At 42.8% G+C, this 24588-nt stretch overlaps 2 protein-coding genes across 4 annotated transcripts in view; one reads left to right on the top strand and one right to left on the bottom strand.

Moving 5' to 3' along the window:
* slc6a13 (solute carrier family 6 member 13) overlaps window positions 1–24588 on the top strand; it is a 121860-nt gene that overhangs the window by 61161 nt on the left and 36111 nt on the right. The window lies entirely within an intron of this gene.
* The window catches only part of fbln1 (fibulin 1), a 37734-nt gene that overhangs the window by 1417 nt on the left and 11729 nt on the right, over window positions 1–24588 (bottom strand). Inside the window, exons 4-16 of one of the 2 annotated variants that reach the window (XM_086028111.1) lie at window positions 23985–24144; window positions 22891–22953; window positions 22726–22812; window positions 21972–22109; window positions 21752–21889; window positions 21239–21382; window positions 20446–20571; window positions 20237–20362; window positions 19472–19591; window positions 19231–19362; window positions 18981–19104; window positions 12346–12491; window positions 11273–11413 (exon numbers count right to left, since the gene is read on the bottom strand). In XM_086028111.1, the coding sequence (XP_085884237.1) occupies window positions 11273–11413; window positions 12346–12491; window positions 18981–19104; window positions 19231–19362; window positions 19472–19591; window positions 20237–20362; window positions 20446–20571; window positions 21239–21382; window positions 21752–21889; window positions 21972–22109; window positions 22726–22812; window positions 22891–22953; window positions 23985–24144 (1645 nt within the window). Of the gene's footprint in view, window positions 1–11272; window positions 11414–12345; window positions 12492–16618; window positions 17498–18980; window positions 19105–19230; window positions 19363–19471; window positions 19592–20236; window positions 20363–20445; window positions 20572–21238; window positions 21383–21751; window positions 21890–21971; window positions 22110–22725; window positions 22813–22890; window positions 22954–23984; window positions 24145–24588 lie in introns of those variants that run through there. The other variant, XM_086028112.1, reaches the window with a different exon arrangement.

A 24588-nucleotide genomic window follows, 5' to 3' on the forward strand; every position in this document is an offset into this window, starting at 1 on the left:
GAGAAAACAATTTCTCGAGAACAAAGGACAATGCATGTCGTAAGGTTGTGAGAATACATTTGCAATATCGTCAAAGGTTATAGTATTCCAAATATAATCTTGCAATGTTACAAAATGTACTTGCATAGTAGTTAAACATTACAATGGTGGAGGTGTTCTGACAAAGTAGGTGGTACCAATGAATTAAATGGACCTTCAAAGAAGCTGTGTTGTTGTTTATGGAGGGAAGAGGTTGCGCTACTTTGCTTTGGAAGACTCGTATTTCACGCATTTCAAATGTCGATGACAAGTGTCGACTGGGGAAGCCATCTTGATTTATTTGATTTTTCCCTGGATTGGAGTTTGGAGAGCAAGTAAGTGTGGGCGAGACTGACGTGGTTTGGACCATCCATGCTGAAAATGGAGCTTCCAGGCCACGAGGAAAAGAGAAGGAAAGGCAACGTGGGTGGTGTTGGGACTGAGGAGTCGGGGGGGGGGGGGGTGGGTAACAGTACATCACTTTTTTTTTAATGACTTTTAGGGACACCCTAAACATATTTTGTCAGCTGATTTAAAAAATGTCTTTACATTTTTTTTTCCCGAGCACATTTTTGCGATAGTTGCATTTTTGTTTTTAAAGGGGAAGTCAACCCCCAAATTTTCTTTACAATATGTTCTATGCGCCTACCCTAGTCAATCCACCCGTTTGTAGCCATCTCAGGGGGCGGCCATTTTGCCACTTTCTGTCAACTGAAAATGACATCACAGTTGCTCTGGGCTAAGGTAACGACCAATCACGGCTCACCTGTTTTCTGAAGCTGAGCCATGATTGGTCGTTTCCTGAGCCCTACTACTTTCCCGTCAAGACAAGGCTTTGGCACTATCTTGTGGCATCTTAGAGCACGAAAGACACCAATAAGAGAGTTTTTCCACCCATAGATGTGGATAGGTACTACAGGGGGAAAAAAAGTGAATCACAATTATGCGGGGATTACTGTATTACTGTACCACAAAGCATCGTAATATGATGTGACTGGCGCGGCATGACAGCAGAAGCCATCACACACTAATTCTCCTCCCTTCTCCTCTTCCCCTCTCTTCTCTTCCCGAGGGGGGCAGCATCTCTGTGGCCCACCAGGGTAAATGAGTCCCATGTGTGTGTGACGGAGGGGAGCGGTCGCAGTCATGCGATACAGCTGCGGAGGCACTCCTCCGGGGATCCATCTTGAACTGGAAGAGAGGGAAAGCTAGCGGAACTGCTGTCTCTACCACTCTGTCACTTTCGCTCACTGGTCCTTTTGGGGTAGGTGGGGGGGGGGGGGGGGGGCGGTCCGTGGGCACTCAGAAGGTTGCAGAAGATTGTCATGATAAGCTGTGTGAGGCGTGTGGAATGGGGCCAATTCCTACCAGGGTTGCCCCCGTGTTTTGCTGTTTTGGGATGACGTTGCCGTGGTGACAGTGGCGCGAGTGGAGCAGGACTGAGATTTTGTTGTTTCCAAAGCGTCAGCACCATTTGTGAAAAAAAAGAAATAAATACATTTCAAAAAAACTTCCACCGACATGGAATAAGATATCAAATGGTGATCCAGAAAATTGTCAGCCATGTAAGCCGCTCGAGGCACGCAATGTCATGGTTGGGAAGAGTCTGTGCAGAAAGCACTTAATGAAGATGCCCCTCAAGTCTCATTTCAATCGAGTAATATTCTTTCCGTAAATTTCCAACTGCATTCATATTTGGTAAATGTTCTACAAATGCGGCTTGTGTGTGTGGTCTAAACACAGCTTCAAGGCCTTACTCCCTTACGACAAAACTGCAAAACCCCATAAGCAATCCATAAGACTAAGGCCCGCTGCACACAGAGTGACTCTAACAAATGCCACTGAACTTACAACACTGAGTTGAATTTCAGAGCTGATCAAGACCTTTTCCTAAGGTTTTCTTGATAATAACCAAAATCACTTCACAAGTTCTTGCATCAATAGATACGGCATTGGACTGCCAAAAATTGTGCTTTTAGGCATTCCATGTTTTCTTTTGCGTCACTTGATACACTTTTCGTGGCGCCAGACATTAAAATGAACAAGAAATTGAAGGAAACATGGCAGTCTCTTAATATTTTTCCATGGCTGTATATCTGTGCATGTGTTACCACATGGCATTTTTGATTGGCCATTACATCTGTTCATCTGCTATTCTGAAATTTCAAATTGCGGCCAAACTTGTTACCAACAGTCGGCTACTCATAAAAACAAGTTGCTGAACCCCGCACGCTGAACAACAGTCCAGTCGCGTTAGGCCACATCGCATAATGAACAGTTGTCCTAAAATACTTTTCTGCTTTTTTGTAGTCTAGGGTCGGTGTCCTTATGGACCCCTACTCAAGTCCTTAAAGCTTCACTGAAATGAGCTGCTGCGTCTTCCACTAATACACAAAAACAAAGAAGACGCTCTCTAAAATTGATTTTACAAAATTAAGATAATATTTTTAGTGAAGTACAGTGCATTAAAGGTGGTTCAAGTTAGGATTTAATATTGGCAGAAAAGATTCTAGTTGAGGTGTAGTGTTAGGTATGAGACTTAAGGTTAGGGGTTAGTTAAAAGGATACTGTGAATTGTCATGTTGTAAAGGTGAATGGGATCGGGGTTAGGGTTAGAGTTCGGGAGTTGCAATTCGGGTGCACCCTAGCCCATAGGAAATAGGTGTTGAAGTTAGGGTTTCGGGTTAGTAAAAGTGCCAAAGTGGGGTGAGTTAGGTTGATGCTTAGGGTTTGAGTCTTCGTGTTCATGGTAGGGTCACGGTTCAGGTTTAGTATTGTTAGTTTTTTAACATTGTGATGTTCGAATGACAGAAAAATGGGGCCAATGTAAAGCACCGTAACGAATTCCCGATGAACATGTTCGTTTCCAGATACTTTGGCTTCTGGTCAAGGTGCAAGTGCTTGTTCACTGTGAGGGAACAATCGAAGGGCATCCAAGTGGTATACAAGTTTCTGGAATGCAGATACAGCAACGGGGAGCGTTCTTTGGGCCGTTCTTCAGCCACAACCGAACCGGGATGTATTTTGGACTACTCCTGTGCAGCAGTCAAGATGTCAAAGCAATGGAAGGCTTAGCATAGTAAGCCCTTAGGGATGGGTTCGTAGTGCAGTCAATTACTACATGGACAGACTGGAAGGTCAAGCTGGCCAAACACGACCACTCCAAAGAGGAGGCGGGATTTTTTTATTATTATTTTTTTTTATTTTGAAAGGCTGGTGTATGCGGTGTGATATTTTCAGCTCAATTGAACGTGAGTCAGAGTTACAGATCTCTCAAATGGCCCGTGTGTCACTTTTGGACAGCATTGCTCACTAGGGAATGACGTCACCCAAACGTAGCCGAGTGGGGAATCGCTCGCTTCTTTTCTTGGCACTTGTGGGCTGCAGCAGCTGAGATGATAAAACACGCATCATTATGTTTGACCGCAACTTTTGTACCACTGCAAGTGACCTTTGGAAAAGCAAAGACCCTCAAGTGAAGAGCAAAAATAGACTCGACAACGTGGTGATGAGGTGAAAATTTGACTTAACTGCATGGTTCAATCCTTATATCATCAATGCCTCTACTATGTCCCCAGAAATGTACACGCTTGACTGGCCTCAATATAAGCTACAATAGCACCATCTGATTAGATCTAGTACAAGAGACGTGTCATGCATTACGACTCGACAAAGAAAATTGAACATTCGCAAACATACAAAAGAGTATATTGTTGCCCCCATATCCAAATAATAATAGTTTCATAGTGTTAGGAGTTTTCATAGTCAAAATAGCAGGTTGACGCAAGCAAAGTACGTTTCTAAGGAACTGTAAGTAGACCTCCACAGACGGATGATGTAAAATTGGTTTGGTTGATCACAGATATAATGAAGTGATCACACGGAGACTGCTTTCCGCCCAATCGTGGGTCAATGACCACACGGAATCAGAATTTGTCTGCCTGTGCCCTGATCAAATTCACCAAAATCGCGTTAAGACCACCTACACCAAAACTCGGACGTGGTTTCATAAACAAATTAACGTTTTCTCACATTATCTGTACATCAATGCAAAGCGATTTTTTTTCTTAAATTTCTCATATTGGCTCTTATTAGAATAACTCTAATAAAGTGTGCCACTGCTTACAATAGAAGAAACAGCGGTGTTAGTCATTTACTATAACTTGAATAGTTTGACTTCTGTGCCAAAGAATGGATTTACAAAGAGTGTGAAATAAATAAGAAAAACGCACCTGATAAGTTACCCATGCTGTGAATGATGTGTCCCTTTAAAAGACTACATTGAATGCAAGTATCTGCTTTATCACTTCATCTATACACTGAAGTCAGGGGACCACCCAAGAGAGGCCTTGTCTTGTTCTTAAAGGCTGCCTTGTTGGGACGATAGGGCCCAGTGCTAATCTCCATTTAGGCAGACAGGTTATTCCTTAATAGCTTGGCGCTCTCTGGTGGGCCGGCCGCTTCCTTGTCACGATTCATGCCAAAATGACATCCCCCAGGGCTCGAGTTACTGCGCCTTATCTCCGCGGCTGTCCTCGACTCCTCATCGGAGCGGCCGCGAGTCTGCGCCGCAATTTCCAGCCGCTCTGAAGTAGTCATGTCTCACACAGGAGGCTCACATTCCACCGGACGCTGCCGACTACCTGCACAGAGACAAACTGTCCGCCTCCCCTTTCATTCGCCTCACTGTCCGTTTTGCTGGCCGCCAGCGCCGCCGCCGCATGGCTAACCCCGTTTCATCTCTGCATAGCGTACGAAAACCGCACTTGTACGTTCCCACTTGCGTTGCAAAAATGAAGGGAATTTTGCTGTGGCTTGATAAATGTGCAGTGCCGTTTTTGCCCCAGAGGAGGACAAACGTTGCATTGTCTCTTCCAAGATTTGAAATGTCCTGCATTTAAAAAAAATAAAAATAAATAAAAGACAGCGGTTGAGTAATGAGACGTACAAGCCCTTCCATTACAAATAATTACTCATGAAGAGGAGTCATTCCAGAGATGACTAAACCCCCCTGTTTGGCTTTGCTTAAGTTCACGCATGATGAAGAGGATGAAAATGGACTTGTCCTGTGCAAATGACCCTCCACAAAACTTTGATTGATGGATAAAATCTAGCTGAAAGAATACTTGGCCGGAACTTGAGAGGGACACTGATCCCCAAAATGTATGTAAGACATTCTGTGTAAGACACTAAACCATCATACATGACAGCTGGGTGCCGCGGGACTCCACTTAGGGAGCCAATTCTCTGAGGGAAAGAGGCTCAATGGCCCAATCCTGAAATGAAGAATGAACACCGAGGGCCTGACTTACGAAGATCCCAAATAGCCGCACTAAATTGCGCGTTCATGCTAACAGATTGCACGTGCTGTTGGTGGGCCTGATTTACTGAAATTGCGATCTTTTACTAAGTTTCCAAATTGCGTTCACTATATTGCTAGTTGTGCACGCTGCTGGCGACAGGTGTAAAAGTAGCGGAGAGCAACTTATTCAAAAAATATATGTAAAAATCAGGGCTGTCAAAGTTAAAGTGTTAACTGTGGAGATTCATTTAAATTTGATAACAGTCAGAACAGTCTTTGAATCAAAATATACTTTTAATTTGTTTCCATATTAATTCCAAGATTTTAGTCACGCAAATATCGGTTCCAAGCTTTGTAAAAATCTGTAGTTGAAAAATATGATTAATCGTGATTAAGGAAACATTTTGTGATTAATTAGTTACACTTTTTTAATCATTTGACAGCACTAGTAAAAACATATAAATACATGTCAGCAGAGCTCAGAATCATTCTGCCTTTGTCCCGATCAAATTCACCAAAGTTGTGTTAGACTATATGTGTCAATAGTTAGACGTGGCTCCAGCAGGCATAATATTTCAACCACCAAATTGTCAGGCGCGGTCTGCCAAATTCCCAAAGAGACGAAACAAGGCTCGCCACGGGCACGCAAATCAGGATGCGCCCGTTTTTTACGCTCGAGCGCTGCTGCGCCGTCTACGCGTATAAGCCCTCCATCTGCACAGTTGAGTATTAAATACTGTCGTTCTCAGGCAGCGTAACATCCTGACTATTGTTATGCGTATCTTGCAGGCAGTGCTTAAATATGTGCTTATGCTGTACAGTGTGTCCAAATACTGCTCTGTGGGGGGCTCCTTGGCTTCTATTTTTACTCGGCAACTGGAGCAACTGGTCCCAATGAGGGTAGGATTAGTGGGAGCTCAGGTGTGTCTGTGTGGTTTACTGCCCTCTCTGTGAGCTACGAAGGCCCCTCACAGAGTTATTGTAGGGGGCCTCACGGGGAGGTCAAGGGTGGCTAACCACTTACTGTCAATCATCCCATCATCAACTCTGTGCAAACATGCTCCTAATCCACTGTTAGTATGAATAATGCCTTCCTTCACTGTTTCTCTTTCCAAGTATGACAAGCCAGGGATCTTGGCAGTAGGAATGATCTTACAGACCGGAATAGATGAGCGTAGAAACAAGGCAATAGCGGAGCGTAAAAGCGACAGCTAACAGGTCAGACCTCGATCGAGGCCAAATGATTTAACAGAAGTGAAAAGAAAATTGTGGGGTTTTTTTTGGAGTATTGCGTTGATTTGACCATCCATAGTAAATGATTCACGGTACAAACATTTTTACATCTTAACTGATTTTTAAGACAAGGAAAGGGCTCTTGTGGGGTGTGGTGCACTAAAGGTGACCAACACACCGCACCACATATGTATCTCCATCTATAATAGGTTGTATTACCAAGACTGACCTGTGAGAGGCAGCATTGTGCCACAGGACATCCAGACTGCTGGAAGATACAATGACGATACAATTATAGTAGTAGAAGAAGCTAGGCTAACTGCTAACGGTCGTTCTCTTCGGAGACGACTTTTACAAACGTACATCACAATCAGATGCTCCTCTATTTGTGTCCGGCGACAGCACAAACCTTCTGGTCTCACTACGTAAATTGGCCATCGTTCCATTTCCAAATCATGGAGTCCGCGTCTCGGCCCAACTTGGTGTTGACCACACAAATACGATTTCGCAATTGTAAATATTCAGCAAAATTCAACCTTGACTCTTTTCCAAACAGATCGGGGAGGAGCAATGATTTTAACGTACCCCACATCGTAAAATAATCTCTCAGTTTAACCTTTTACATCTGATCATCAGGCCTTTGCTGACTTTATCCAATTGTCCCGCTGAAGTTAAAAAGAAATAAAAAAAAAGATCGATAAATATCCACCTGCCTCACGCAAAGAAAATAACATCGTTGCTTGACATAATCCCGCTAATCCAGCGTTCCCCCGCTACTGTATATTGCAATTCACCTAAAGTAACCTCACATACAGTAGCCTACATTGCAGTTCTTTTTAGGTGGATAAACATTGTGTTCACCTGAATGGTTTTTGTGTGGTCGACTCCTAGACCGCGGTCGTCATGGGGGTCGGTAAGTGTTTCTAAAAGCTGAAGGGCCTTTTGTGTTTGTACAGATGTCAGTGTCGTCATCCCAAAGCGACAGCGCCGGGAGAGCCAGTGATGGATGACGGCGAGCTCAGAAAGAGCGCCGCTGCAGCGCTGACATCCCAACGCCTGCGTGCAGCTGACTTGTTTTAAGCAAGCGAGCAGAACAGAAAAGACCGACAGCCAATCGAAGCCTTTGAAAAGCTGCGTTTTATGTTAGCAATGAATCCTGGCAATTCCTAATTGCCTCCTTTGTCCCGTTTAGAAACAAAGAAGGATCCAAAAATAACGGTCAAAGTGAGCTTGATTTCATGCACTTGTTCATTAGTGGAGCCTCAATGTCTGCAACGCTCCGCATCCCAACGAGACACAGGAGATAGTGGAAACTGAGCTTCCTTAAGTGACACGCCAATGAGTCTCATACTCTGCTTACGTAACCCCGCAACATCTGCGCTCCAAAGTGCCAGCTCGCAAAATCAAAGCAACATCCATTCGATTTTTCGTGATGGGCAACTGTTGTCAACATGCGAGAGCTGCGTCCAATAAGCGTCCGACAGGGGCCCCCGCACAAACAGGCCTTTCATGTGGTCGTCACTTTAAGGGCTCTAATGTTCGGCGAGACGCTGAGGCCTCGCCTGGGGGAAACTGAACAATACATCCAACCACATGAAGCTAAGTGCCCAGGATTACTTCTTTTGCACATTTCTTTTTTCTCCACTGAATAGGAATCTTTCGCGTTGCAACAAATGTAAACCACCAGCAGGGATGATCACATCCCCAAGAGGCAATGCCTTCAAGAGACTTGCAGCTCTTGTTTGAACAAACAGTGGAACTTCTAAAGTGAAATGACCCAAAGTTATCATATTTAGAATGTTACCCAATATTTTGAGGAAAAACACAACTTGGAAGTAGCGAAAGCCATCGGGTTTAAGATTCTAAGTGAAATCAGAGATTTACTTTGAATGTATGTTATACATATTTGAAGATAATTGATGCAAAAATGTGCAAAGGCCGACTGTAGAACTTGATAGCGGGCACCATTTCAGTTTTCCAGATTTTTTTGGGGGGGGGCATGGCCTCGTAATGCACTTGGATCAAAAATTGCCAGTTGCTTAGTTGTAATTATTTGGCTCATTTCTACCACCGCTGTATGTTATAGCTAGCTAGCTATGCTTATACTCTAACATGCATCTTCCCTGGATGCCACGATGTACAGAATACATCGGTGTCGCTATTTCACTTCCCAGGTATTAAGTATTTTTTGTGCTATTCGGGCTTGAGGAATATGTCGAAACCCAAAGTATTGCGGGGGTTATATTGCAGGAAGTATGTGTTACAATGTCTGTGAGCTGTGAGTGTGAGCCATAACACGAGCCGTACGTGCTGTTGTGTTTAGTAAGATGTTATTTTCACTGAAATATCTCTATCGTGTTAAGACCGACACAACACACGAGTGAGGTGGTGACAGCCTATTGGACGACGTGGAGGCCCGTTAGCCCGTGAGCTAGCCGCTAGATAGCGCTTCTCGTAGCAAGATAAAAAAGCCGCGCAATGACACAGTTGGATATAATCCAGTCACCAGAGGCTTTTATGTGGAAATATTTTTGCGGCTCAAACATGTAAGGATGTGTCGGCATTAAAAAGATGAGTAGAATTTGATTGACAGGTGACATTTGAGCAGGGCAAGGTTTCAGCGCATTCAGTGGACATGCCCGCAGCTTCTAAGAGCAGGGAACGGATGGATTTTTCACCATTTTGAAGCGTCAATTTATATACTAGGTGATTATTTTTTTAATCATTCAAATTTCATAGGCTTGTAAACAATACTTAAATCTGTAGGCGGCGGCATACAGTAGCTCACAGGTTTTAGGTTGGGATGGAAGCTGTTTTTTTTTTTTCTTTTTCTTTTCCATTCTCAGACTGACCGCTTATATCACATATCTACGTGGGCACAATTAAAAGTTCATGTGGCTCACGTCTGCGTTGCCAAACGTTCAGCTTAATGTACGGTGGCCCTAAAGGATCACAGAGTTCATCACAATGACTGCAGGGGGAGCCGTGGAGCGAAACGTACTTCAACGCTGGTAATACGGGGCTCTGTCTTGAGCCAGTTAGCGCACATCTGTTTCTTCACAAGTGTACAAGACACATACATAGTTGTGTGCAGCCACAATAGAGCCTGAACCAGTCACATTCTCTCAAGACAGATGTGCATGCTGACAGGCCATCCCTCCATCCATCCATCAAGGGGAGGAAGGCCTTCCACTACCCAGGGCCTGCAACTGAGCGCACAAAGCAAAACAAACAATGTTCCTAGCAATGTGTCATCCTTGGCCTCGCAGCAACTTCGTCCTTAAGAGGCCACGGCTCGCTTTAACAGATGGCAAAAGAAAGAATGAGCGCTTTCTCCACCAACACAACATCCTTAAAGCGCATCTAAAATGAATATCAAATGTGCAATACAATACATTATCCCAGTACGTATTTATATGGTTTAAGGAATAGTTTTGCAAAATGGTGAGGAATGATGAACTACATTAAATCTTGCTCCATTCTAACCACGGGGCTGTTATGCTAAGTATTTGGTGAGACACAGAAAGGGGCCTTTTACTCGCTCCGCCAGCCATGAGGACAAGTCTCCGATGGCCACGCGACCATGATGACAGTTGCATGATGCCGGCGTACTGCGGCGACCGTAATGACCGCTGTCACATGTACTTCAAGTCAAGTTTGCTTTTGTCCCTTCTCAATAAGCATACGATACTTTGGTTTCAAGAAAATACACTGGAAACATTCCAAAAGAGGTCCAATCTTCGAGCCGTAAACTACAGCAACTAAAGGACTTAGGAGTAAGTAAGGAGAGTAAATAAATTGTTTTGCTTCTTTGGCTTTTTCGTGGTAAGCATATCATTTCCATGCCCATGGCCCGTCAGTTGACACGCCAACAAATTTTTCTCTTCCCGACTGCAGTTCAGCACCAGTTTGAGAAGCTTGATGGCTGTCACACTGCTCCATCGCAAAGGACAGTTACACTTTCAATGGCACGTTTCTTTAAACGGGATCTGTTCTTGAGCAAACCGAGCAGCCGAAGACCTGATACCTGCCAACACTGATGAAAACACCAAACCCCTGGCGCAGGTGTTTGTGCAAAGCCAGGGAAAGTCTATCCAAAGGGTTGCAACTGGAACTCAACATCAACAAAAGCTCATTTCAGTGGATACTTCAGAGCGTAGTAATGCCTTACACCCGTACCAAATTCAGTTTAAATCACTTTTGTGTTGGAGCAGTGTGATGGCCAAAAAGCTTCTGAAACTGGTGCTGAACTGCAGGAAAACCTCTCCAGGCGGCAATTCGCAAACCTGATCCAAGAAAAACGAGCGCCTAAGCTGTTAAATGCCAATTGCCTTATTTCAGTCTGAACGATACTTGAAAGAAATAGAAAAAGGAAGTGTACGGTGAGTTTAAGGCTATTCTGTAATAATGATTTAAATTTTCAATGAATGATAGACTAAGATTCCAAAACTGCTCAGTATCATCAGTTTTTCAGCAAATGGCAGCTGGGGGATAGGTTCCTCTGGAGAAATGTGAATAGCTGAATAGTAACACTCGAGTACGGGGAGATTAGTATGGGAGATCACTGCTTTTATTACGCCATGTTTATTTCCATGGGAAAAATGTTTTGAAACCAGAACAATTTAGAAGTCACACACCTACCTCATTGTGTTCCACTTTGGCAATTCGCCTGTAAATGCATACAAGCCAACGCGAGTGCATCCAAAATGTGTCACTCACCCACATAAAGTCCATTCTCCACACGCTTGATAATGTCAAAGGCGTTGTCCACGTTGCCGTCCAGGATGTTGAACTTGACGTCGTAGCTGCCCAAGCGGTAGGAGCCATAAGCCGGCACAGTGGTTCTTAGGAAAACGATCTCTGTGGCCAGAAAACACACACATGTGCAAAAAATAAAAAAAAAAAGCATTTTGGTCTATTACTGAAAGGTCACAAGAAGGCTCGAAAGGCCGCCAGCACAGCCCCACTTGTGCTTTATGAGCAATGACAAGTCTCCCTCTCATGTTAACATACTCATAAACAGAGTCCACATGCGGGCCAATTGCTGGCTGACTTGCTATGCCAGTGATTGCATTGGTGACTTTTTTCAAGCCAAGATGGCATGGAACGCAACTACGCATGCCCAAGCATTATGAAGCAATGACTTTGGAGCAAAGTGCTTTCATGATTGGCGGTCAGGGACAAAATAAATGAATAAATACATAAATAATATTAGTCCTGATGACAGTGACACAAGCTTTGTGTTGGTTTAAAATGTTAAAATCGCTATGATAGTATGCCGAGTAACAAGATCACAAAAGCATGTTTTCTTTGTTACTTATTGTGATCAGCCGTTGATTACCAAGAACATCTTGCACAATTGTGGATAGTTAGTTTTAATTGTTTTTTAGACTGTGTTAGTTTCCATCCTTCGTTTGAGTTCAGTTTTAGTATTAGTTTCTATTCTGACTTTATACTAGTTAGAGTTTCTAGGTTTTTATATTACATGGAGTTTTTGTCGAGTGCAAGATAAAAAAAAAAAAGGTCACTAAGTAAACTACAATTTTCAAAATACTGTTTGACCTTCTATACGGATGTACACTAACACTAAAATAAAAAGAACCCTAAGCGACATTTAACAATCATTTTTAAACTTTTTTTTTACACCGTGTAGAATCATCTCAATCTGAATCTACTCGTGGAAACTAGTTGCAAAACCCTGCAGGCTGCGCGACAGTTCAGTCACGTTAGGCTGCATCGCTCGGTGTGTGGCGAGCCTTAAACCAATGATTAAAAGTGGGAGCAGTACGTACCCTCGGGCCTCGTAAACTCTCTGAAGGTGGGCAGAGAGATGAAGGTGTGGGACACAGAGTGCGTGTCATCCAAGATGCAGGCGACGTCGTTGGGCTGGCATGCCTTGAGGCATCGTATTGGGTCGGCGCGTTCAAGTCGTGACGATCTGGGGGGCGAAACAAACAAACAAAACAAACAGTTCAGTGAGCATCTTACGCGCTGGTCTCACATTCAAGGCCCACAGACCAGACACACATTATCTTCTGTGGATCTTTATTTTTAATGGAAGTTGACACACTTCTGACTGGCAAATATGGTCGATTGCTAGTTATTTAACCATATCAGTTTATCTTAGTTTTTTCTTTCGTAAAAATATATATTGTAAATACAAACAAATCCATCCGTAGCTTCCCAGAATGTATTCTGTTTGATATTCTAAGTTCCATCGTACAAACTTCCTCCAAATGACTACGTTCCAATAAGGTTAGTTGATACAGCATCAAATATGAAAAAACACATTTCAAATCTGGCCGATTAGGAAGGAAAACAACAAAGGCTCGTGCAGGAAGTACACCCTTCAGCTCGCGGAGACTCATGCTGCCGTTGACGCACTCGAGCGGGAGATGAATGATGACACTCACAAAGAATGATCCACAAGAATATTTGGAATCTTGGGGGCATCCCCGACTTCACATCCCTATAATCTCTCGGGGAAGATTTATGGGCCAAGGGAGTGTTTCGAAAGCCTCCCAAATTGTGACAGACATCTCCCCGGCCGCTCTCCAAATGCAGCTCTCATCCTATTATTTAAAGGTTTGTTTATTCCACAGCCTAATCAGTGACAGGTCAGATTGGAATGGAGTGCCCCAAAGCTAATGCCACCTGAAGTAGTGCTGGGGATATCTTTGTGTGGAAAAAAAAATATTGAAACAGAGCCAAAATGTTGTTTTTTAAATCGTAATTTGAAAAGGTAAACGTGAACTCTATTAAGCTAGTTAGCGTAGTACTGCAGTAAGAGTGTGGCGACTTGTTCGACAATGTCACTGATATGCTACTTAGAGCAATCCCGTTCTATCACGAGTATGCGTTTAAAAAGTGCAAATGCATACCGTTTCCACTCAGTGAATGACATGAACATTTGGACCACGTTTAAGGCAAGTTGTATGTATAGACGGTTGTTATATAAGGTAAATTACTAAAAATGTTGCACGGCTCATGCTAACGCTTAATCAAGGCAAAAAGTGTGGTCTCAAATACATCTACCGGTAGTTTTATATTTATCTGTAGCGCATTTAGTTTGTGCATATTGTGTATTTGCTATCTTGTTCCAAAGATTATATCATGACATTAATCCTTCCTAGTGCTCTTAATGTGTTGAACTAGCAGCTAGCTATGTTAGCCCTCCATTCATGTAGACCAATAAAGGTGTTTGCCGTGAATCCCATTAACTAGACAGGAACTAGTGCCACTTAAATAGGCTGTGGAAGTTGTAGATATACTGTACTTGTAAAACAGTGTAATATTGATTTAGTAATTATTTGTGATAACAGCGGCAGCATGGTGTTCAACAGGTTTGCATTTCTGCCTCACAGTTCTGTGGATTGGGGTTCGAATCTCAGATTTGGCCTTCCTGTGTGGACTTTGTGACCAGATGTTCTCCCCATTCTTGCGTGGCTTTATCCATGTACTCCGGCTTCCTTACACATTCAGAAATCGTGCATTTTAGGTTCATTGAACATTCTAAATTGTCCATCGGTGTTAGTATTGATTAGATATTTTTCCTGACATTTTTGTCCAAACTCAAAAGTCTTACAAGCTTTAAGCCTTAAAGTTTAGGGCATTGGATCTAGTGCGTAACCACTGCATATTGACTTGTAAAAACAACCAATTTGCAGTGTTAGGTGAAGTTCTAGCTCTACAGTGACTACTGGTCCGTGAATGTGGGATTCTCCTTTGGGAACCTATGGCCTGTAGGTTTAAGCCAGTTCAGGTTGGTCTGGACTGGGTTGGACTGTTTTTTCATGGCGAACTTGACGTAAAAGCCCCCGGACAAGACAGCCAGCCACCAGCGGGTAGGGGCTTGTAATTAGCAATTAGCGGCTTGTTCCAAGTTTTGCTATACCGTGGGCCAAACCCACAAAATGTTCTCCTGCTTTTTACACCAGCACGGCCTGAGCTGCAGCGAGACCCAAGCAAGGCTCTCTGGAGGATGGGGTGGAAGCTCTTTTGAGGTGGCGAGATGAATTGATGAGAAGATAATGACCAAGGATGAACCGCCCTTTTACGCATGCACGGTCAAAGCCAGGCTAGCAGGCTAATTACAGCGTCTTTTTAACGACTTTACATCTGTTTGTCCGCATGCAGATGCTAACATGCTTTTGTATGAGTGTGTCTGTGTGTTTCCGATCCTTACGTGGAAAACCCCCCGATACTTGCAAACCAGAAAGAAAAACAAGACTTTCTTGGATGGAGCTCCTCTGGTCAAGCCTCGGGCCTTTTTTATTATTTTTGGTAATTATTATTTATAGCTGCTAAGTTGATAACGTCCCAACACAAACACGGCAGGGCATCATTCATTTGGAGCGCGACGATGTTGCTGGACCGCAAATTGTCCAGATCCCAGAGTCCTATAACTCAAAAGTCAAAGCGGAAGACATAAAAAAAAAAAAAATGTCCTGTGCACCACTAGGTTCTTATTTTTAGGATATCCCCCGCTCCTGTTCGGAAACAAGGACATGATGCGTGACGGCATCTGAATTCACACTTTTTGTAAACCACATTAACTATATATGAAAAGCTATTTTGAAGTCCAGCGTCTTCTAGCTTGTAAATTTTAGTTTGTGACCAAAAATATTTTCTGAAAAATATGCCTTACACGTACACGTTTTGCACATTGAACCGCCCAAAGTGACATCAGCATCTCACTAGGGCTAATTTCAACCACCGTTAAATGATTACCACTGCATCTTTGGCAATGTCAAAAGACATACCTTGACTTATGATGAGGCTAACTTAGACATGCTTTTTTTATGCCACGGTGCTCTGACGATTCTTCGTTTTAAGTTGCGAGCAAACAAGATGATGGCGGCAAACTTCAAAACAAGCGGCAGTTCGACAGACCGTGAACAATTCTTAAAAAAATAAGCTTCAAGCTGTTCAATGCCACTCCCAGTTGATTTGTTTACTGTGAAGCTAGCTAAATGTAAAGCTAATGGCATGCTGTGTATTTAATCAAACAACACAACTTTGTCTTATAAAAGTCCTCTAGTTAATGCTAACCTACGATGCAAAACGGCTGTAGGCGGACTAATAAAGCTAGCGATGTTACGGTAGTTACAGTATGAATCCCTTTAAGCGGTGGCTATTGGAATATAAATTCTCACAGGCCGCTGTACTTTTGTCCAGTGTAACAAAGTGTTTCAGAGTCATAGTAGTAAGAGATGGCGATGATCTTAAACAATGTTCTGGTGGGTTTTTACTTCTTATTCCCAAATTGGTTTGATAGGCCTCTCAGATGGAGGCGGTATCGATCTGCTTTTTGTGAAAAAGAGCTGCCCATCATTTTTTTTGTAAGGTTTGAGCAGGCTGAAGCTGTAGACTACCGCGTTAGCTTATCACACTAGCCACTAGATGTCCGCCTTTGTACTTGCCACTTTTGATCACAAGGTAGAGTTTTTGTAGGCGTGACACGATTTCATGTTTACTTTAGTAATTGATTTCACGTTAAACTTGGGTGACTGTTAAAAATGTGCCTTGTTGTTTACCAATCCTAATTTGTCCATTCAGTTTAAAGAGTGTTTTATTTTCAGAACGGTTACCTTGCTCATATGCTTACCTGGTAATATAGATATGTATGTTTATGTATTTTTAAATGATGAATGATGTCTGTGTGATTTGGCCTCCTTGCTCCACTTGGCTGTGTTTGATTTAATCTGACGTCGTCACAAAGGAGCGCGCCTTACTTGCCTTATTTCTCTTTTATTAAAAAACTGCTCAGCCAACGCATAAACCATCAAGTACTATAAATCATCAGACTTTTAACATGCAACCAGTAGTCAAAGCACTCCATGCTGTAGACTAGACCGGCCAACTGGTTTTAGGATTTTACCCTAACCTAGTGCGCCACCTAGCTGCTATCTCTGTGCCCTGCCACATGATATATTCAAGTGGACCTGGTTTAATTAAAAAAAAATATATATATAGGCAGCAACCTTTAGTCTCATAAAATTACAACTTTATTCTCGCAAAACTGCAGTTCAGACGTTAGCCTCGCAAAATCACAACAGGCTCTCATCATGTTCCGGCTTTATTCTTGTAAATATTAAAAATGTATTCTTGTAAATAAATGACTTTTTTTCTTGCTAAATGACAACTTTTTCTCATCACATGACAACTATACATGTAAAGATGACTTCTTCGTTCTTTATTGTTCTTTTATTGCATAAAATGATGGCTCTAATGTCATATTTGAATTTTTTCCACTGTGAAATAGCAACTTCACTCAAGCAAAACTAACTTTTTTTCTCTTTATTCTTGGAAAATAAAAACTTTTTGCTTGGCAAATTACAACCATTCTCTTAAAATTTAAAAATTTTTAAATTCTCCTAAAACAACTTTTTTTTTTTATAATATCACGACCCTATTTTCAAATTAAGACTGCGGTATGTCTCTTCAAATTCCGACTTTATACTAGTTATAGTTCAACTGATAAAGAATTCATATTCCGGGAAAACGAATTCATTCTCATTACAGCACAGAAAAGATAAGACATCGCGAGCGAACCGTTGTCCTCATTCGAGCAGCGGGTTGTAAACGACGCGGGGCTCGTCCTCGGTGACGAACACCAGCACTTTGGCCAAGTACGTGCTGAGCGCGCCGTAGCGACGCAGCCCCAGCTCCACGGAAAGCTCAAAGTCCCGCGGGCCGTCGAAGAGCCTCGCCACGGACATGACGCCGCCGCCGGCGACTTGCTCCGCCTTGAAGAAGCCGCCCTCGTTGCCCGATGTGATGGCGATGCGGATGTCGTCGCCCGGCACCGTGTGGGAGGGGCCCATGCGGAAGATGTTGGTCAAGACGGGGATGTTGGTGGGGAAGGTGAGGTGGTAGTAGGTTATTCTCAGCGGCATGGCCAGGCACTCGACAGACTCATTGCAAAGCAAGCGTTCACATCGACTGCGAAGAGAGAGAGACGGGTGGGACAGGGTGGTTGGGTAGTGGGGGCACAGGGAAGGATAGAACAAAACAAGCAGAGAGAGAGAGAGAGAGAAAGAGACCATGTGAATTCAATGTGCCGTGCATGGCATGCAGTGGAGGGCAGCCTCGCACCTGAGAGGGGGCTCAAGGTGGGCTCATGCAGGCTTCGGACTGGGACAACAGCCTCAACTGGATTTGAGCTTACACACGTCATCATTCTAGAACAGCGATTCTCAAAGTATGCCACGTTTCCATTCATTGCAAACGTATTGCGATGCAGCGGAACTGTACTGTAGTGATTCTTTCACATACCACTAGGGGGAGCCTGCGTATCATTTGGAGAATCACTGTTTTAGAAGATTGACCCTCGTGAGGATAAGTGCTTCAGGTAATGGAGAGAACAAATGCAATGACCTCAGCAATCAGCAAACGAAACATGCAAAGTAGGGATGGACCGATTCTCGTCCGGGCCGATTATCAGCACCGATATTTGGCATTTTAACGCATATCGCCGTCAGTCTTTTCTTAAATCTACTCCTTTTAAATCTCCTCGCCTCCTTGAGGTCTAATAATCGGTATTAGTATCGGTCTTGAAAAAAAAAACATCAGTCTTTAAGGCAGAGCCTCTAGCACAGGGGTGCTCAATACGTCGATCGCGATCTACCAGTCGATTGCAAAGGTAATATATTTGAAAATAGATACATGTTTTGCATTTTTCTAGTGGGCAGGACCTACCCACTACAAATATGCAAAACATACTCTAACCGGAAGGTAGATCATTTTGAGTTGGTCATTTTATAAGTATGCTGAAAAAGTGTGATCACACCTGCTCTAACATCATGTGCTTGGGAACATTTTGACCCCTTTAAATTTAATCTCAGTACTCCTAAAACACCACTGTTGATAGTCATAATTATGTGGAGTTTTAATTTCTAACATCAAATCCTTAAAAGCAGAAAAAGTGTGCTTTTTAATATTTTAATATCAAAATTGGTGACGAATTGATAACTCATAACTCACTCGGTTGCACCGGTGGCAGTACTGCAAGTCTCTTTCGTGTTCATGCACCTCATTGAAATTAAGTTTAAGAGGACATTTTATGACACAAATGAAAGGAAAATGCAGTTTTGAAACACACATGAGCAAAATTGGTCTCTGAACCATATCTGTTACGCCTTAGCCACCGGGCATGGTGCCATTGGACTTCTCACAAACTTGCAACTTTTTCTCATCGTATGACTTCATTCTTGCAAAAGTGTAAAGGGGTCACCAACTCCAGTTTTCGAGGGCCGCTTTCCTGCATGTTTTCCATCTCCCCATCCTCCAACACACCTGATTGAAATGATCAGCTCATGGGCAGGCGATCGTCAGGCTCTGCAAAAGCCTGATAACGATCCTGATCACCGGAGTTGGCGACCCGTCCTTGAAGGTATCAAATGAAAGTCCAAATTTGTACACTTACGTTTCCCCGACCCTGCGGTAGTTGTTGGGACAATCAAAGGACAGGCAACGGAATCCACCCTGCACGTTGAAGCAACTCTGGTTCTCTGCACATGTGTGCGTCCCTGCTACGCATTCATCAATATCTAGGAGAAAAATGAAAACAAATATATATATATATATTAAAATTGAAAATGGGTAGTCCCAATGAAATCATTGGCATGGTCCACCGAGAACATTGAAGCGTTATGCTGCACGTTTGTTTGAATGACCTTGGCAGCTGCGTCCGTTGGGTGCTAAGGTGTAGCCGCTAACGGGGCAGGAACAGTGGAAGCTTCCGGGGGTGTTGTGGCAGCGGTAGGAGCAGATGTGGCCTCCGGTAGGCAGGGCGCATTCGTCGATGTCTACATGTAAACAACAACAACAACAAAAAACAATTAAAAAAGGGTATTTTTAGAACGTTTTAAATGCTCTGATTATGGCAGGTGTTGCTTGCGCGTGGATCTTTTTTACCTTCGCACGTCACCCCGTCAGTGTCACTGAGCTGGTAACCACGGCGACAGTAGCACTGATACGAGCCGTACACGTTGGCGCATTCTTGACTGCACGGGTTACTTTCACATTCGTTTAAATCTACACGGACAAAGATGCCGATGTTAGGAATGCATACGTGTGGAAAAGACACAAAGTGGCCTTTACGTAGCTGCCCTTTGTATAAAATATTTGTAAAAAATAATCAATTTGGTAACCCTATCAACCTATTGAACAACAGTTTAAAAATATGGACATAATGATCAAATTAATGGGGGGAAATATTAAAGAATGTATAAACTATATTATACTGAAGGGGAAATTTGCCTTTTAAAAACAAAATCACTTTTTGCCATGTACGTTGAAAGTGTCTCTATGACATGACAGTAGAATATTATTTGAATGACCTTCCCTCTCTGGACCAACCTTATGCCTCTTTATTTTATTTCAATTATTTGAAAACACACCGTGCCATGACAAGAAATAGCCTATCAGAGGCGAAAGAGACAGAAAATGTACAACTTTGTGAGAAAAACACGTTTCTTATATTGTTATTCATTTAAATTTCCAATCCAAACCACATTTTAAACAAATCAATAGTTATGTGTTCATAATGTCAAATTGGATGATTCTTTTAAAATCACAACTATGTCACAAATCTCAAAAGGAACCCCAGCTTGAATAAAGTAGCGTAGTAATGCTTAGCCCGGTCTTCTAATTAGCATAACCATGAATGGTTCCGATTACCATCACAGTTCCTGCCATCCCGGGACAGCTTGAAGCCAGTGGTGCAGCTGCACTTGTAGGACCCTGGCGTGTTGTCACACTTGTGCGCACAGAGGCGTCCGGGGTAGTGCCTGCATTCGTTGAGATCTACAACACAACACACGTACATTATGGCAGTCACGTGTGCCATTGGCCGGCGTCGTACATCCCCGGCTTCTCTTCCTGCTTACCCTCACAGAGGCGAGTGATGCTGTTGAAGTTGTAGCCGTTGTCACACTGGCAGTGGTAGGAGCCCATTGTGTTGATGCAGCCGTGACCCGAGCACACCGTTTCGGGGCCTTTGCACTCATCAATGTCTTCAAGAGGAAGTAGACCCAAACATATTTTTTTCAAGAATATGTTCTACGCAAGCCCATAGTTGAAACAAGTCATTCTGATAAATATTGCGATTGTGGAATAATAATTAATCCACCAGATTTTGTCCATCTCCGGGGGCGGCCATTTTGTCACTTCTGTCGACTGAAAATGACCTTTTTTTCTGAAGCTCAGCCGTGATTGGTCATCATCTGAGCCCTGAGCAGTTGTGATGTCATTTTCAGTCGACAGAAGTGACAAAATGGCCGCCCCCTGAGATGGCTAGAAAGGGGTGGACTTTACTGCTTAACTCATATTGCACAAATGCAATATTAATCCGAATGCCATGTTTCAACTTGTGGGCCTGCTGTCAACATATACTTGAAAAAAAATATGTTTGGGTTAATTTCCACGGTAAACATAGAAAACAACATGTTTTGTAAGACTGAAGACTGGGCGATGCAGCCTTCAAATAAAATCTTCTTTGTTTTAATCGTTTCTTTTTTTCTACCGTAGAGAAAGGGCAAAGAACATTGACATTATTCAAAACGAGTTTTGCTCCTCTTAGTGCACATCAGTGTGGAGTACGGAAGTGGCTAAACTACTGCCGGACAAATAAAGCCCAACTCAGCCCATCGTTAATTACAGGCTGCGCAGTAACGGTCATACCAATGCAGCGTGTGCCGTCGTCATTGAGGTGGTAGCCCCTTCCGCAGTTGACGGAGTTCCTCTGGCAGTTGTACGAGCCCACTGTGTTGATGCACAGCTGCCCCCTTTGGCATGGACCCGTCTGGCTAACACATTCATTGATATCTGCGACGTAGACACACACACGCACGACACTAATGTCACGAAATTATGGAAATTGTGAAGTGTGGTCTGTGAGGATGGTGGGGTTCTTGCTCATTACAAACGCTAGTTCCACACCAGACTCATAAAATCATGCTTTTATGAACCTTTTTTGTGATATATTAAAAAAAAAAAATTAAATATATTTTTCAAAATATTTTAGAAACCCACTTTTATTTCTTTACTTTTGAATGTTTTGAAAGTTTTCAGTTAACGTGTTTAATTGTTGTCAACGTACGTTCTAATCATTTTTGTCCCAATTAACTATGATCACACCAGGTTGCTTGCCTGTCTTATTATCATTTCTATAATTCAATTAAATTTAACACTCACCGATGCAGTTTCCCAGTGCGTCCTGAATAAAACCAGCACCGCATTTGACTTTGGGGAGACAACGGAATGAGCCCTGGGTGTTTTGGCATTCAAACTCTGGGCCACAGTTATGGATGCCGGTCTCGCACTCGTCAATATCTGAAGATATAAATATTTAGTACACACGGCCGCCCGCACGCACACAAAAAATAATAATAATAACCCTGTTGCCATGACGGACCTTTGCAGTTGTTGGTGTCCGTCAATTCGTAGCCGGTTCCGCAGCTGACCTCTCTCTGGCAGCGGTACGAACCCTCGGTGTTGATGCAGCGCTCGCCAACCCGGCAGTTGCTGGCGCCCAGCAAACACTCGTTAATGTCTGTGTGATTACAAAAGGAGGAACTTTAAAACCCCGATTAAGTCATGGAAAAAAGGGGACAAGCATCGCATAGGGAGAACATGCAAACTCCACACAGGAAGGCCGGAACCGAGTGAGTTCTCCTTTTAAAATGACACAAATGCTAAAATCAACACAGTGAAACCCCACATATTTGCAGATGGTCATTTGAAAATTCTTCTATTTCTGAGATTTTTTTGGTTGGGAAACTATTTGCTGAAAAGCCTGCCTGGTTGCGTTTTTGTGTTCAAGCCAAAGCCATGCCTAATGGCATTTTTTTTTTCTTTTGCTGCCACTGCTGGCATCATGTTGGCACTTATATTGAGCTGAGAGGAATACCTTTACTTAGTCTGGCCATTGCTTTGTCTAATGTTAAAAAATAGATATGCTTTGCTGCCATTTTGTGGCATTTATAGGCAATTACATAACTTTTTGGATGGGTCAATTACTTGCAGATTTTCACGTTTTGTGGCAGGGCAGTTCACTGTCAACAAATATCTTGGGATGATGAAGATTGAGGAGTCTAGTCCAATGATTGATTGATTGATTGACTCATTAAGAAGTGTGACCCAATACTTTTGTCTATCACGTTTCTTACCCTCACAGTTGTTTCCATCTGGCTTCAGTTTGTAGCCTTTGAAGCAGCCGCAGGTATCATTACTCACACAATTGTGAGCACATTTACCTGAAAAAATATTGAAAACCTGTTGGTGATTTAGTTCATCCAGTTATTTAAAAAAAAAGGGAGAGGATTATACTTCACCGTTGCACTGATCACTTAATACTGAGTTGTCTCCGGTGTCCGTGGTTTCGTCTTTGTTTGGCACTGCGAGAGATAAAGCATTTTTTTTTTAGTTTGTACCTTTTTGGAAGCCCTTGTCAAGCTAATTGTGAAACTATTCCCAGCTGCAAAAATCTAAATAACACAGAAAAAAATACTTTAATACTGTGCAATGGCCTTTCAGTCGACAGAAGTGACAAAATGGCCGCCCCTAGAGATGGCCAAAAGTGGGTGGATTAAAATTCCACAAATGCAATATTTATAAGAATGCCTTGTTTCAACTAGTGGGCTTGCATAGAACTTGAAAAAAATGTGTTTCGATTGACTTCCCCTTTAAGTACAATAAAACGTAATCATATCCAGTTGTGATCGTTTTTATTGTAAACTAATTTCTTCAATTAAAATGGAGGACATCCTCTTCATTTGACGACAACCAATAAAATGTGCCCAATACTAGAGGAATGTACATTGAGTTTCTTTGAAACTGTTTTAAGAATCCTTATCAGCCCAAATCTGGAACTCCTCCGAACTCCAAAACTGTAATTATAATTAATGCAAAAAAACGGTTCAATATGACTTTTCATTGGACTGCAATTGAAATGTTGAGCACTTTGGATTACTTTTGTAATATCCAAAGATGCAAAATAATAGTAATCTAGAATATATTAATTCCAACAAGACCAAACAAAAAAAAAAATGGAAAGTACCTCAACCAGTGGTGACTATTTTTTTTTTTTTTATATACTAGCATAAAACAAGATTTACAATATTCTTTTCATGGTCCAGTGGATGATAAAATATGCTTAAACTATGAAATATGCTTAAACTATGAAATGAACTATATCAACAAAAGCGTGTACTTATTAGCATATTATTTAATTGTCCAGAATACCTGATAACCATTCCCAGTCAAGATGGAAGCTCCTGCATCAAGCGGATCATAAAAAATACCTCACAGCAATAACCCTTTACATCCACTAGAGAGCAGTGTGGGCTTTGGTTTCATCAAGAGGACCGTGGCTTCTGTCATTCTAACTTCCTACCACCAAGTGACATGCAATTTTTCTTGTACCCACGCTCAGTCTGCCCCGTGGGCGCCGTCTGATTGTCGGGCACTCCGTCCACGCAGCAGGCACGGTACACCAGGCCGCACTGGTAGCCCAAAGACAGGCTGTGGTCGCATGGAAGCCCCTGCTCCTGGCCCGTCTTCCCCAGGAGGCAGCAGTCGCAGCACATCTGACAGTCAAACACAACAGGTACATACTTGCTCAAGACCCATAGACGCCAGACACCGGAGAAAAATGAGCATGATGCGACTCATAGCCGCAGAACGTGCTTCCCAATGCCTCTTCTTCTAGTGTACGGGACTTTTTGGATGTACAGTGGGAAAGCAAAAAGGGTTGAATGTCATTGCTTCCCACTTTGTTTGTCAGACAGGCGGCCATCCATCGATCACATGAGAGGACAGAGACAGCAAACTGATGTGCCAGACAGACCAACGTTAAGTCGAGATGAGTTGAGATCATTCTTTCTGGTTGAAGCTCAATTCATGAGTCATTCGAAGTCTGGTCACTAGTGTCGGGGTTTTGGGGGTTTATTTAAATTGCTGTGTTTTTTGTTTTGGTTTTTTTTACAGTGCAGATGTGACGCACGCTGTCTGCATTCAAAACAAGGGTGCCT

Source organism: Filicampus tigris, chromosome 4, assembly GCF_054856515.1.
Source record: "Filicampus tigris isolate MCC_2025a chromosome 4, RoL_Ftig_1.0, whole genome shotgun sequence".
Classification (NCBI taxonomy): Eukaryota; Metazoa; Chordata; class Actinopteri; order Syngnathiformes; family Syngnathidae; genus Filicampus; species Filicampus tigris.